A 15,067-nucleotide genomic window follows, 5' to 3' on the forward strand; every position below is an offset into this window, starting at 1 on the left:
AACCCTGTGAAGGTGCAACACTGGCCCCATGAAACCTACACGTAAACCTCAGGCGAGCACGTCTGCTACATGCAAACCACTCCTCAGCTCACCCCAGCTGTTCGGACTCCAACTCCAGGGGTGTAGCTTGGTCAGTAAGTTTCGGGTGGGTGGGTGTTTGTATGCTTCATATTTGCCAACAATCTCACTGGTATATTTTTTAAAATACATTATACCAGAAGCAGAGCGCATGAGAGGGATAAAGGAGACGAATGCGGATTTGCTGTGGTACTAAGGGCCAGATGTAAAGCTCTAGTTTTGTGATTACCTAATAGTGGATTTTTGTGATTGGCTATTAGGAAATCGCAAACAGCTATATACGACAGTGTGCTTTACACTGTTTGCGATTCCTACCTCATTAATATTCAGGAGGCACGTAATATGTGACTCATTGGGAATCGGTAAAATTCCAGGGATTGTGGCCTGCTGGGGTCAGGAAACAATGATGTCTATGTTTGCTTTTAAATAAAGCAACACTTTTTTTTTTTTAAATGCTGCCCGGTTTTCTTCAAGGAAAACGGAATGGGTTTCAAAACAAAAACAAAAATGAAAAAAATTTTTTTTTTCTTTTCATGTTTTCAGAGTAGGCAGTCATCTGTGCGACCACTGCCTGCTCTTAAAAAACGTTTTTACGACCATCCACAAAAGTGAAGGGGTCCCGTGGAGACCCCTTCCCATTTACAAACGGGTTACCACCAAATTGTAATTGGTGGTCAAAAGTGAATGTTTTACGACTGCATTTCAGTTGCAAAACATTTGTAAATACCACTGTGAGTCGCAATTAGGAAGGGGCGCCCTTAACACACCCCTTCCGAACACCGAATCGCTAACCATTTTTTGCAATTCAGTAATAGTTAATGAATTGTAAAACAGAGTTTGATACATAGGAAAATGCCTTTTTCTGGACACAAACAGCCCAATTTGCAGATTTGGGCCGTTTGCGAGCTGAAAAAAGCTTGTACATTTGGCCCCAAGTAAGAGAAAATCCATTACTTTCTAAAATAACCAATGACTTCAAAAGCAGAAATGGAGAGAGTGTGCTTTTTTGTCTATGTTTATGTGAAAATTCCTGGTGAAATCTGAAAAACACATCACCATACCCAACTGAAGTCACCTGTACCCAACTATTTACCAGAAAATACATTTATTAGGGAAGGTGTACCCCCGTCGGCCCACTCCCACCCCCTCCCCAGTGAAGCTACGCCCCTGCCCCGTTCTTCTGGGCAACCCTCCTGGTTTTCCCTATTGACAGTCTGGTGCTGATAGGAGCCCCCCAGGAAGGATGCAGTCCCTCACTAGTTGGGGGTTTGAGCTGTGCTGCCTGGTTCGGGGTGTGTATACCTGCTTGCCCCGGGGGGAGAGCCCGGAGTCACCCCCGATGCGCCCCTTGATGTTGAGCTCGCTCTCCCCGTGCCGGCACAGGTAGATGGAGCGGGGCGTCACATGGATATTCATCAGGTAGTACACGGTTCGGCTCTGCACGTGATCCTGCACGCGGTTCACCAGGTACCGGCTGCCCGCGTTGAAGATCTTGATGTAAGAGAGACCGCTGCGAGCGAGAGAATGAACGATCATAATTAGGGTTCACAGGTTTCCGTTTTTACTGATTTTTACAGGTGAATATAGACAGACAACGAAATAGTTTGTTATCAGTAGGACCAAATGGTGGTTGATGATGCACACAATGAAAAAATAAGTAAATAAATAAAAATTAAAAAAAATTAAAAAAAAGGGAAACACACAATTCCAGACCCATCCACTAGATGGTGGAATAAGGCACAGCGTGTGAAATCCAGAAAGGGAATCGTGCTACAAAACTATATATTTTCTGGTTTGCCCTCATTTTTAAATATGGATAAAAATTAACTTTTGTTGTTGTTGTTGAGTGATTCTAAATGCTGTCAGTCATGACTGCCAGGCGAATAGCTGTGTGGATTGGCAGGGAAGTGGGTCAAAAAAGAGACGAAGTTTCTACTAACTAAAATGTACATGTTTTCATTCCAGTGTATTGATTTATCATTCACAGCTACTCGTGTCATTAAAACTTGTCAGCTGTTCAAGTATCAGCGTGCATTTATTGGTTAAATAAATGTGGAAATATATTAGTTTCAATAAATGTGTTCACAAAACCCGGCATAACTATCGCTAAATACAGATAAAATAAAAAATAAAAAATGATGGATAAATACAGACGAGAAAGTGTAAAAAAGAAATACCATAAAACCGGGAGCCGTGATTATAATATCGGCAAGACCACTGAAAGCGAGGGAAGAGCGACGAGAGGGAGGGAAACCTGGTAAGCAGGATAGAGCCGGGGTCAGGAGGGACCCCGCCCAGGGGTCAGCAGTGGCCCCGCCCAGGATCCAGGAGTGACCCCGCCCAGGGTCCAGGAGTGACCCCGCCCAGGGTCCAGGAGTGACCCCGCCCAGGGGTCAGCAGTGGCCCCGCCCAGGATCCAGGAGTGACCCCGCCCAGGGTCCAGCAGTGGCCCCGCCCAGGGGTCAGCCAGCTGTCCTGGATCAGTGTGCATCAAAGAGGGGGTGAAGCACAGATACTGACATACTGATCATATATAAAGCGCTCGAATGGCCATGGGCGTCTTGGCGCTAGCGTCCGTAAATACTGAAGGAAAAAAGATCTCAATGCAAAATGGAAGGTCCAGACTTTGTGAAAAGAGCCACGTTTGGAGTTGTTTCCTAACCTGCAAAAGGCTTTCTATGATGCTTTGAGGTACAGGGAAGCGTGTTCCACCAGCACCTCCAGCTCCCCAAGCTGATTGTCTAGTTTTAGACCTCGCCGTGGATTTGGTAGAGCCCGGGGGGGGCACAGAAGAGAGTTCCCGGGGTGGAGGGGAGGCTGTATACTGCAAGGACTCAGGCAGCTCCTGTGTGTCCAGACCTGGGGTCTCCTGAGATGGGCACAGATCGCTGCTGCTGCCTGGATGAAAGGCCCACTGCCTCCTAAACATCCTTGCTGCTGGCTGAACCCTGATCCAAACCCTTGGGCCCTCGGCTTCCACTGCTTTCTGAGGCCTGGGGTTCATGGGAGCTGGAGGGGTCCTTGGCTGGGACGGGGATCCACTGCTTCCTGAGGGCCTGGGGTTCATGGGAGCTGGAGAGGGGTCTTGGCTGGGACGGGGATCCAGGGCTTTCTGAAGGCCTGGGGTTCATGGGAGCAGGAGAGGGGTCCTTGGCTGGGACGGAGGCTTCCTGAGGGCCTGGGGTTCATGGGAGCGGGAGAGGGGTCCTTGGCTGGGACGGGGATCCAGGGCTTCCTGAGGGCCTGGGGTTCATGGGAGCGGGAGAGGGGTCCTTGGCTGGGACGGGGATCCACTGCTTCCTGAGGGCCTGGGGTTCATGGGAGCTGGAGAGGGGTCTTGGCTGGGACGGGGATCCAGGGCTTTCTGAAGGCCTGGGGTTCATGGGAGCAGGAGAGGGGTCCTTGGCTGGGACGGAGGCTTCCTGAGGGCCTGGGGTTCATGGGAGCGGGAGAGGGGTCCTTGGCTGGGACGGGGATCCAGGGCTTTCTGAGGGCCTGGGGTTCATGGGAGCGGGAGAGGGGTCTTGGCTGGGACGGGGATCCACTGCTTTCTGAGGGCCTGGGGTTCATGGGAGCAGGAGAGGGGTCTTGGCTGGGATGGGGATCCAGGGCTTTCTGAGGGCCTGGGGTTCATGGGAGCGGGAGCGGGAGGGGTCCTTGGCTGGGACGGGGATCCAGGGCTTCCTGAGGGCCTGGGGTTCATGGGAGCGGGAGGGGTCCTTGGCTGGGACGGGGATCCAGGGCTTTCTGAGGGCCTGGGGTTCATGGGAGTGGGAGAGGGGTCCTTGGCTGGGACGGGGATCCACTGCTTCCTGAGGGCCTGGGGTTCATGGGAGCTGGAGAGGGGTCTTGGCTGGGACGGGGATCCAGGGCTTTCTGAGGGCCTGGGGTTCATGGGAGCGGGAGAGGGGTCCTTGGCTGGGACGGGGATCCAGGGCTTCCTGAGGGCCTGGGGTTCATGGGAGCGGGAGGGGTCCTTGGCTGGGACGGGGATCCACTGCTTTCTGAGGGCCTGGGGTTCATGGGAGCGGGAGGGGTCCTTGGCTGGGAGGGGGATCCACTGCTTTCTGAGGGCCTGGGGTTCATGGGAGCGGGAGGGGTCCTTGGCTGGGAGGGGGATCCACTGCTTTCTGAGGGCCTGGGGTTCATGGGAGCGGGAGAGGGGTCCTTGGCTGGGACGGGGGCTTCCTGAGGGCCTGGGGTTCATGGGAGCAGGAGAGGGGTCCTTGGCTGGGACGGGGATCCAGGGCTTTCGGAGGGCCTGGGGTTCATGGGAGCTAGAGGGGTCCTTGGCTGGGACGGGGATCCAGGGCTTTCTGAGGGCCTGGGGTTCATGGGAGCGGGAGAGGGGCCCTTGGCTGGGACGGGGATCCAGGGCTTTCGGAGGGCCTGGGGTTCATGGGAGCAGGAGAGGGGTCTTGGCTGGGACGGGGATCCAGGGCTTTCGGAGGGCCTGGGGTTCATGGGAGCTGGAGAGGGGTATTGGCTGGGACGGGGATCCAGGGCTTTCTGAGGGCCTGGGGTTCATGGGAGCGGGAGAGGGGCCCTTGGCTGGGACGGGGATCCAGGGCTTTCGGAGGGCCTGGGGTTCATGGGAGCAGGAGAGGGGTCTTGGCTGGGACGGGGATCCAGGGCTTTCGGAGGGCCTGGGGTTCATGGGAGCTGGAGAGGGGTCTTGGCTGGGACGGGGATCCAGGGCTTCCTGAGGGCCTGGGGTTCATGGGAGCGGGAGGGGTCCTTGGCTGGGACGGGGATCCACTGCTTTCTGAGGGCCTGGGGTTAATGGGAGCGGGAGGGGTCCTTGGCTGGGACGGGGATCCAGGGCTTTCTGAGGGCCTGGGGTTCATGGGAGCGGGAGGGGTCCTTGGCTGGGACGGGGATCCAGAGCTTTCTGAGGGCCTGGGGTTCATGGGAGCAGGAGAGGGGTCCTTTGCTGGGACGGGGATCCAGGGCTTTCTGAGGGCCTGGGGTTCATGGGAGCTGGAGAGGGGTCTTGGCTGGGACGGGGATCCAGGGCTTCCTGAGGGCCTGGGGTTCATGGGAGCGGGAGAGGGGTCCTTGGCTGGGACGGGGGCTTCCTGAGGGCCTGGGGTTCATGGGAGCGGGAGGGGTCCTTGGCTGGGACGGGGATCCAGGGCTTCCTGAGGGCCTGGGGTTCATGGGAGCGGGAGGGGTCCTTGGCTGGGACGGGGATCCAGGGCTTTCTGAGGGCCTGGGGTTCATGGGAGCGGAAGAGGGGTCCTTGGCTGGGACGGGGGCTTTCTGAGGGCCTGGGGTTCATGGGAGCGGGAGGGGTCCTTGGCTGGGACGGGGATCCAGGGCTTCCTGAGGGCCTGGGGTTCATGGGAGCGGGAGGGGTCCTTGGCTGGGACGGGGATCCACTGCTTTCTGAGGGCCTGGGGTTCATGGGAGCGGGAGAGGGGTCTTGGCTGGGATGGGGATCCAGGGCTTTCTGAGGGCCTGGGGTTCATGGGAGCGGGAGAGGGGTCCTTGGCTGGGACGGGGATCCAGGGCTTCCTGAGGGCCTGGGGTTCATGGGAGCGGGAGGGGTCCTTGGCTGGGACGGGGATCCACTGCTTTCTGAGGGCCTGGGGTTCATGGGAGCGGGAGGGGTCCTTGGCTGGGAGGGGGATCCACTGCTTTCTGAGGGCCTGGGGTTCATGGGAGCGGGAGAGGGGTCCTTGGCTGGGACGGGGGCTTCCTGAGGGCCTGGGGTTCATGGGAGCTGGAGAGGGGTCTTGGCTGGGACGGGGATCCAGGGCTTCCTGAGGGCCTGGGGTTCATGGGAGCTGGAGAGGGGTCTTGGCTGAGACGGGGATCCACTGCTTTCTGAGGGCCTGGGGTTCATGGGAGCGGGAGCGGGGTCCTTGGCTGGGACGGGGGCTTCCTGAGGGCCTGGGGTTCTTGGGAGCAGGAGGGGTCCTTGGCTGGGACGGGGATCCAGGGCTTCCTGAGGGCCTGGGGTTAATGGGAGCGGGAGGGGTCCTTGGCTGGGACGGGGATCCACTGCTTTCTGAGGGCCTGGGGTTCATGGGAGCAGGAGAGGGGTCCTTGGCTGGGACGGGGATCCAGGGCTTTCGGAGGGCCTGGGGTTCATGGGAGCTAGAGGGGTCCTTGGCTGGGACGGGGATCCAGGGCTTTCTGAGGGCCTGGGGTTCATGGGAGCGGGAGAGGGGCCCTTGGCTGGGACGGGGATCCAGGGCTTTCGGAGGGCCTGGGGTTCATGGGAGCTGGAGAGGGGTATTGGCTGGGACGGGGATCCAGGGCTTCCTGAGGGCCTGGGGTTCATGGGAGCGGGAGAGGGGTCCTTGGCTGGGACGGGGATCCAGGGCTTCCTGAGGGCCTGGGGTTCATGGGAGCAGGAGAGGGGTCCTTTGCTGGGACGGGGATCCAGGGCTTTCTGAGGGCCTGGGGTTCATGGGAGCGGGAGGGGTCCTTGGCTGGGACGGGGGCTTCCTGACGGCCTGGGGTTCATGGGAGCGGGAGAGGGGTCCTTGGCTGGGACGGGGATCCAGGGCTTCCTGAGGGCCTGGGGTTCATGGGAGCGGGAGGGGTCCTTGGCTGGGACGGGGATCCAGGGCTTTCTGAGGGCCTGGGGTTCATGGGAGCGGAAGAGGGGTCCTTGGCTGGGACGGGGGCTTTCTGAGGGCCTGGGGTTCATGGGAGCGGGAGGGGTCCTTGGCTGGGACGGGGATCCAGGGCTTCCTGAGGGCCTGGGGTTCATGGGAGCGGGAGGGGTCCTTGGCTGGGACGGGGATCCACTGCTTTCTGAGGGCCTGGGGTTCATGGGAGCGGGAGAGGGGTCTTGGCTGGGATGGGGATCCAGGGCTTTCTGAGGGCCTGGGGTTCATGGGAGCGGGAGAGGGGTCCTTGGCTGGGACGGGGATCCAGGGCTTCCTGAGGGCCTGGGGTTCATGGGAGCGGGAGGGGTCCTTGGCTGGGAGGGGGATCCACTGCTTTCTGAGGGCCTGGGGTTCATGGGAGCGGGAGAGGGGTCCTTGGCTGGGACGGGGGCTTCCTGAGGGCCTGGGGTTCATGGGAGCTGGAGAGGGGTCTTGGCTGGGACGGGGATCCAGGGCTTCCTGAGGGCCTGGGGTTCATGGGAGCTGGAGAGGGGTCTTGGCTGAGACGGGGATCCACTGCTTTCTGAGGGCCTGGGGTTCATGGGAGCGGGAGAGGGGTCCTTGGCTGGGACGGGGGCTTCCTGAGGGCCTGGGGTTCATGGGAGCAGGAGGGGTCCTTGGCTGGGACGGGGATCCAGGGCTTCCTGAGGGCCTGGGGTTAATGGGAGCGGGAGGGGTCCTTGGCTGGGACGGGGATCCAGGGCTTTCTGAGGGCCTGGGGTTCATGGGAGCGGGAGGGGTCCTTGGCTGGGACGGGGATCCAGGGCTTCCTGAGGGCCTGGGGTTCATGGGAGCGGGAGGGGTCCTTGGCTGGGACGGGGATCCAGGGCTTTCTGAGGGCCTGGGGTTCATGGGAGCGGGAGGGGTCCTTGGCTGGGACGGGGATCCAGGGCTTCCTGAGGGCCTGGGGTTCATGGGAGCGGGAGGGGTCCTTGGCTGGGACGGGGATCCACTGCTTTCTGAGGGCCTGGGGTTCATGGGAGCGGGAGGGGTCCTTGGCTGGGACGGGGATCCAGGGCTTCCTGAGGGCCTGGGGTTCATGGGAGCGGGAGGGGTCCTTGGCTGGGACGGGGATCCACTGCTTTCTGAGGGCCTGGGGTTCATGGGAGCGGGAGAGGGGTCTTGGCTGGGATGGGGATCCAGGGCTTTCTGAGGGCCTGGGGTTCATGGGAGCGGGAGAGGGGTCCTTGGCTGGGACGGGGATCCAGGGCTTCCTGAGGGCCTGGGGTTCATGGGAGCGGGAGGGGTCCTTGGCTGGGACGGGGATCCACTGCTTTCTGAGGGCCTGGGGTTCATGGGAGCGGGAGGGGTCCTTGGCTGGGAGGGGGATCCACTGCTTTCTGAGGGCCTGGGGTTCATGGGAGCGGGAGAGGGGTCCTTGGCTGGGACGGGGGCTTCCTGAGGGCCTGGGGTTCATGGGAGCTGGAGAGGGGTCTTGGCTGGGACGGGGATCCAGGGCTTCCTGAGGGCCTGGGGTTCATGGGAGCTGGAGAGGGGTCTTGGCTGAGACGGGGATCCACTGCTTTCTGAGGGCCTGGGGTTCATGGGAGCGGGAGCGGGGTCCTTGGCTGGGACGGGGGCTTCCTGAGGGCCTGGGGTTCATGGGAGCAGGAGGGGTCCTTGGCTGGGACGGGGATCCAGGGCTTCCTGAGGGCCTGGGGTTAATGGGAGCGGGAGGGGTCCTTGGCTGGGACGGGGATCCACTGCTTTCTGAGGGCCTGGGGTTCATGGGAGCAGGAGAGGGGTCCTTGGCTGGGACGGGGATCCAGGGCTTTCGGAGGGCCTGGGGTTCATGGGAGCTAGAGGGGTCCTTGGCTGGGACGGGGATCCAGGGCTTTCTGAGGGCCTGGGGTTCATGGGAGCGGGAGAGGGGCCCTTGGCTGGGACGGGGATCCAGGGCTTTCGGAGGGCCTGGGGTTCATGGGAGCTGGAGAGGGGTATTGGCTGGGACGGGGATCCAGGGCTTCCTGAGGGCCTGGGGTTCATGGGAGCGGGAGAGGGGTCCTTGGCTGGGACGGGGATCCAGGGCTTCCTGAGGGCCTGGGGTTCATGGGAGCAGGAGAGGGGTCCTTTGCTGGGACGGGGATCCAGGGCTTTCTGAGAGCCTGGGGTTCATGGGAGCGGGAGGGGTCCTTGGCTGGGACGGGGGCTTCCTGAGGGCCTGGGGTTCATGGGAGCGGGAGAGGGGTCCTTGGCTGGGACGGGGATCCAGGGCTTCCTGAGGGCCTGGGGTTCATGGGAGCGGGAGGGGTCCTTGGCTGGGACGGGGATCCAGGGCTTTCTGAGGGCCTGGGGTTCATGGGAGCGGAAGAGGGGTCCTTGGCTGGGACGGGGGCTTTCTGAGGGCCTGGGGTTCATGGGAGCGGGAGGGGTCCTTGGCTGGGACGGGGATCCAGGGCTTCCTGAGGGCCTGGGGTTCATGGGAGCGGGAGGGGTCCTTGGCTGGGACGGGGATCCACTGCTTTCTGAGGGCCTGGGGTTCATGGGAGCGGGAGAGGGGTCTTGGCTGGGATGGGGATCCAGGGCTTTCTGAGGGCCTGGGGTTCATGGGAGCGGGAGAGGGGTCCTTGGCTGGGACGGGGATCCAGGGCTTCCTGAGGGCCTGGGGTTCATGGGAGCGGGAGGGGTCCTTGGCTGGGACGGGGATCCACTGCTTTCTGAGGGCCTGGGGTTCATGGGAGCGGGAGGGGTCCTTGGCTGGGAGGGGGATCCACTGCTTTCTGAGGGCCTGGGGTTCATGGGAGCGGGAGAGGGGTCCTTGGCTGGGACGGGGGCTTCCTGAGGGCCTGGGGTTCATGGGAGCTGGAGAGGGGTCTTGGCTGGGACGGGGATCCAGGGCTTCCTGAGGGCCTGGGGTTCATGGGAGCTGGAGAGGGGTCTTGGCTGAGACGGGGATCCACTGCTTTCTGAGGGCCTGGGGTTCATGGGAGCGGGAGCGGGGTCCTTGGCTGGGACGGGGGCTTCCTGAGGGCCTGGGGTTCATGGGAGCAGGAGGGGTCCTTGGCTGGGACGGGGATCCAGGGCTTCCTGAGGGCCTGGGGTTAATGGGAGCGGGAGGGGTCCTTGGCTGGGACGGGGATCCACTGCTTTCTGAGGGCCTGGGGTTCATGGGAGCAGGAGAGGGGTCCTTGGCTGGGACGGGGATCCAGGGCTTTCGGAGGGCCTGGGGTTCATGGGAGCTAGAGGGGTCCTTGGCTGGGACGGGGATCCAGGGCTTTCTGAGGGCCTGGGGTTCATGGGAGCGGGAGAGGGGCCCTTGGCTGGGACGGGGATCCAGGGCTTTCGGAGGGCCTGGGGTTCATGGGAGCTGGAGAGGGGTATTGGCTGGGACGGGGATCCAGGGCTTCCTGAGGGCCTGGGGTTCATGGGAGCGGGAGAGGGGTCCTTGGCTGGGACGGGGATCCAGGGCTTCCTGAGGGCCTGGGGTTCATGGGAGCAGGAGAGGGGTCCTTTGCTGGGACGGGGATCCAGGGCTTTCTGAGGGCCTGGGGTTCATGGGAGCGGGAGGGGTCCTTGGCTGGGACGGGGGCTTCCTGAGGGCCTGGGGTTCATGGGAGCGGGAGAGGGGTCCTTGGCTGGGACGGGGATCCAGGGCTTCCTGAGGGCCTGGGGTTCATGTGAGCGGGAGGGGTCCTTGGCTGGGACGGGGATCCAGGGCTTTCTGAGGGCCTGGGGTTCATGGGAGCGGAAGAGGGGTCCTTGGCTGGGACGGGGGCTTTCTGAGGGCCTGGGGTTCATGGGAGCGGGAGGGGTCCTTGGCTGGGACGGGGATCCAGGGCTTCCTGAGGGCCTGGGGTTCATGGGAGCGGGAGGGGTCCTTGGCTGGGACGGGGATCCACTGCTTTCTGAGGGCCTGGGGTTCATGGGAGCGGGAGAGGGGTCTTGGCTGGGATGGGGATCCAGGGCTTTCTGAGGGCCTGGGGTTCATGGGAGCGGGAGAGGGGTCCTTGGCTGGGACGGGGATCCAGGGCTTCCTGAGGGCCTGGGGTTCATGGGAGCGGGAGGGGTCCTTGGCTGGGACGGGGATCCACTGCTTTCTGAGGGCCTGGGGTTCATGGGAGCGGGAGGGGTCCTTGGCTGGGAGGGGGATCCACTGCTTTCTGAGGGCCTGGGGTTCATGGGAGCGGGAGAGGGGTCCTTGGCTGGGACGGGGGCTTCCTGAGGGCCTGGGGTTCATGGGAGCTGGAGAGGGGTCTTGGCTGGGACGGGGATCCAGGGCTTCCTGAGGGCCTGGGGTTCATGGGAGCTGGAGAGGGGTCTTGGCTGAGACGGGGATCCACTGCTTTCTGAGGGCCTGGGGTTCATGGGAGCGGGAGAGGGGTCCTTGGCTGGGACGGGGGCTTCCTGAGGGCCTGGGGTTCATGGGAGCAGGAGGGGTCCTTGGCTGGGACGGGGATCCAGGGCTTCCTGAGGGCCTGGGGTTAATGGGAGCGGGAGGGGTCCTTGGCTGGGACGGGGATCCACTGCTTTCTGAGGGCCTGGGGTTCATGGGAGCTAGAGGGGTCCTTGGCTGGGACGGGGATCCAGGGCTTTCTGAGGGCCTGGGGTTCATGGGAGCGGGAGAGGGGCCCTTGGCTGGGACGGGGATCCAGGGCTTTCGGAGGGCCTGGGGTTCATGGGAGCTGGAGAGGGGTCTTGGCTGGGACGGGGATCCAGGGCTTCCTGAGGGCCTGGGGTTCATGGGAGCGGGAGAGGGGTCCTTGGCTGGGACGGGGATCCAGGGCTTCCTGAGGGCCTGGGGTTCATGGGAGCAGGAGAGGGGTCCTTTGCTGGGACGGGGATCCAGGGCTTTCTGAGGGCCTGGGGTTCATGGGAGCTGGAGAGGGGTCTTGGCTGGGACGGGGATCCAGGGCTTCCTGAGGGCCTGGGGTTCATGGGAGCGGGAGAGGGGTCCTTGGCTGGGACGGGGGCTTCCTGAGGGCCTGGGGTTCATGGGAGCGGGAGAGGGGTCCTTGGCTGGGACGGGGATCCAGGGCTTCCTGAGGGCCTGGGGTTCATGGGAGCGGGAGGGGTCCTTGGCTGGGACGGGGATCCAGGGCTTTCTGAGGGCCTGGGGTTCATGGGAGCGGAAGAGGGGTCCTTGGCTGGGACGGGGGCTTTCTGAGGGCCTGGGGTTCATGGGAGCGGGAGGGGTCCTTGGCTGGGACGGGGATCCAGGGCTTCCTGAGGGCCTGGGGTTAATGGGAGCGGGAGGGGTCCTTGGCTGGGACGGGGATCCACTGCTTTCTGAGGGCCTGGGGTTCATGGGAGCGGGAGAGGGGTCCTTGGATGGGACGGGGATCCACTGCTTCCTGAGGGCCTGGGGTTCATGGGAGCTGGAGAGGGGTCTTGGCTGGGACGGGGATCCAGGGCTTTCTGAGGGCCTGGGGTTCATGGGAGCGGGAGAGGGGTCTTGGCTGGGACGGGGATCCAGGGCTTTCTGAGGGCCTGGGGTTCATGGGAGCTGGAGAGGGGTCTTGGCTGGGACGGGGATCCACTGCTTCCTGAGGGCCTGGGGTTCATGGGAGCTGGAGAGGGGTCTTGGCTGGGACGGGGATCCAGGGCTTTCTGAGGGCCTGGGGTTCATGGGAGCGGGAGAGGGGTCTTGGCTGGGACGGGGATCCACTGCTTCCTGAGGGCCTGGGGTTCATGGGAGCTGGAGAGGGGTCCTTGGCTGGGACGGGGATCCAGGGCTTCCTGAGGGCCTGGGGTTCATGGGAGCGGGAGGGGTCCTTGGCTGGGACGGGGATCCACTGCTTTCTGAGGGCCTGGGGTTCATGGGAGCGGGAGGGGTCCTTGGCTGGGAGGGGGATCCACTGCTTTCTGAGGGCCTGGGGTTCATGGGAGCGGGAGAGGGGTCCTTGGCTGGGACGGGGGCTTCCTGAGGGCCTGGGGTTCATGGGAGCTGGAGAGGGGTCTTGGCTGGGACGGGGATCCAGGGCTTCCTGAGGGCCTGGGGTTCATGGGAGCTGGAGAGGGGTCTTGGCTGAGACGGGGATCCACTGCTTTCTGAGGGCCTGGGGTTCATGGGAGCGGGAGAGGGGTCCTTGGCTGGGACGGGGGCTTCCTGAGGGCCTGGGGTTCATGGGAGCAGGAGGGGTCCTTGGCTGGGATGGGGATCCAGGGCTTCCTGAGGGCCTGGGGTTAATGGGAGCGGGAGGGGTCCTTGGCTGGGACGGGGATCCACTGCTTTCTGAGGGCCTGGGGTTCATGGGAGCTAGAGGGGTCCTTGGCTGGGACGGGGATCCAGGGCTTTCTGAGGGCCTGGGGTTCATGGGAGCGGGAGAGGGGCCCTTGGCTGGGACGGGGATCCAGGGCTTTCGGAGGGCCTGGGGTTCATGGGAGCTGGAGAGGGGTCTTGGCTGGGACGGGGATCCAGGGCTTCCTGAGGGCCTGGGGTTCATGGGAGCGGGAGAGGGGTCCTTGGCTGGGACGGGGATCCAGGGCTTCCTGAGGGCCTGGGGTTCATGGGAGCAGGAGAGGGGTCCTTTGCTGGGACGGGGATCCAGGGCTTTCTGAGGGCCTGGGGTTCATGGGAGCTGGAGAGGGGTCTTGGCTGGGACGGGGATCCAGGGCTTCCTGAGGGCCTGGGGTTCATGGGAGCGGGAGAGGGGTCCTTGGCTGGGACGGGGGCTTCCTGAGGGCCTGGGGTTCATGGGAGCGGGAGAGGGGTCCTTGGCTGGGACGGGGATCCAGGGCTTCCTGAGGGCCTGGGGTTCATGGGAGCGGGAGGGGTCCTTGGCTGGGACGGGGATCCAGGGCTTTCTGAGGGCCTGGGGTTCATGGGAGCGGAAGAGGGGTCCTTGGCTGGGACGGGGGCTTTCTGAGGGCCTGGGGTTCATGGGAGCGGGAGGGGTCCTTGGCTGGGACGGGGATCCAGGGCTTCCTGAGGGCCTGGGGTTCATGGGAGCGGGAGGGGTCCTTGGCTGGGACGGGGATCCACTGCTTTCTGAGGGCCTGGGGTTCATGGGAGCGGGAGAGGGGTCCTTGGATGGGACGGGGATCCACTGCTTCCTGAGGGCCTGGGGTTCATGGGAGCTGGAGAGGGGTCTTGGCTGGGACGGGGATCCAGGGCTTTCTGAGGGCCTGGGGTTCATGGGAGCGGGAGAGGGGTCTTGGCTGGGACGGGGATCCAGGGCTTTCTGAGGGCCTGGGGTTCATGGGAGCTGGAGAGGGGTCTTGGCTGGGACGGGGATCCACTGCTTCCTGAGGGCCTGGGGTTCATGGGAGCTGGAGAGGGGTCTTGGCTGGGACGGGGATCCAGGGCTTTCTGAGGGCCTGGGGTTCATGGGAGCAGGAGAGGGGTCCTTGGCTGGGACGGGGGCTTCCTGAGGGCCTGGGGTTCATGGGAGCGGGAGAGGGGTCCTTGGCTGGGGCGGGGATCCAGGGCTTCCTGAGGGCCTGGGGTTCATGGGAGCGGGAGGGGTCCTTGGCTGGGATGGGGATCCACTGCTTTCTGAGGGCCTGGGGTTCATGGGAGCGGGAGAGGGGTCTTGGCTGGGATGGGGATCCAGGGCTTTCTGAGGGCCTGGGGTTCATGGGAGCGGGAGAGGGGTCCTTGGCTGGGACGGGGATCCAGGGCTTCCTGAGGGCCTGGGGTTCATGAGAGCGGGAGGGGTCCTTGGCTGGGACGGGGATCCACTGCTTTCTGAGGGCCTGGGGTTCATGGGAGCGGGAGGGGTCCTTGGCTGGGAGGGGGATCCACTGCTTTCTGAGGGCCTGGGGTTCATGGGAGCGGGAGAGGGGTCCTTGGCTGGGACGGGGGCTTCCTGAGGGCCTGGGGTTCATGGGAGCTGGAGAGGGGTCTTGGCTGGGACGGGGATCCAGGGCTTCCTGAGGGCCTGGGGTTCATGGGAGCTGGAGAGGGGTCTTGGCTGAGACGGGGATCCACTGCTTTCTGAGGGCCTGGGGTTCATGGGAGCGGGAGAGGGGTCCTTGGCTGGGACGGGGGCTTCCTGAGGGCCTGGGGTTCATGGGAGCAGGAGGGGTCCTTGGCTGGGACGGGGATCCAGGGCTTCCTGAGGGCCTGGGGTTAATGGGAGCGGGAGGGGTCCTTGGCTGGGACGGGGATCCACTGCTTTCTGAGGGCCTGGGGTTCATGGGAGCAGGAGAGGGGTCCTTGGCTGGGACGGGGATCCAGGGCTTTCGGAGGGCCTGGGGTTCATGGGAGCTAGAGGGGTCCTTGGCTGGGACGGGGATCCAGGGCTTTCTGAGGGCCTGGGGTTCATGGGAGCGGGAGAGGGGCCCTTGGCTGGGACGGGGATCCAGGGCTTTCGGAGGGCCTGGGGTTCATGGGAGCTGGAGAGGGGTCTTGGCTGGGACGGGGATCCAGGGCTTCCTGAGGGCCTGGGGTTCATGGGAGCGGGAGGGGTCCTTGGCTGGGACGG

General features: G+C 63.2%; 1 protein-coding gene across 4 annotated transcripts in view; it reads right to left on the reverse strand.

The window, feature by feature from the left end:
• PFKFB1 (6-phosphofructo-2-kinase/fructose-2,6-biphosphatase 1) overlaps window positions 1–15,067 on the reverse strand; it is a 116,507-nt gene that overhangs the window by 46,568 nt on the left and 54,872 nt on the right. For all 4 annotated transcript variants that reach the window (XM_069209367.1, XM_069209366.1, XM_069209368.1 and 1 more), the window contains one exon: window positions 1,381–1,588. In XM_069209367.1, coding sequence (XP_069065468.1) covers window positions 1,381–1,588 — 208 coding nt within the window. The remainder of the gene's footprint in view (window positions 1–1,380; window positions 1,589–15,067) is intronic.

This window comes from Pleurodeles waltl, chromosome 10 (genome assembly GCF_031143425.1).
Source record: "Pleurodeles waltl isolate 20211129_DDA chromosome 10, aPleWal1.hap1.20221129, whole genome shotgun sequence".
In the NCBI taxonomy this organism is placed as follows: domain Eukaryota; kingdom Metazoa; phylum Chordata; class Amphibia; order Caudata; family Salamandridae; genus Pleurodeles; species Pleurodeles waltl.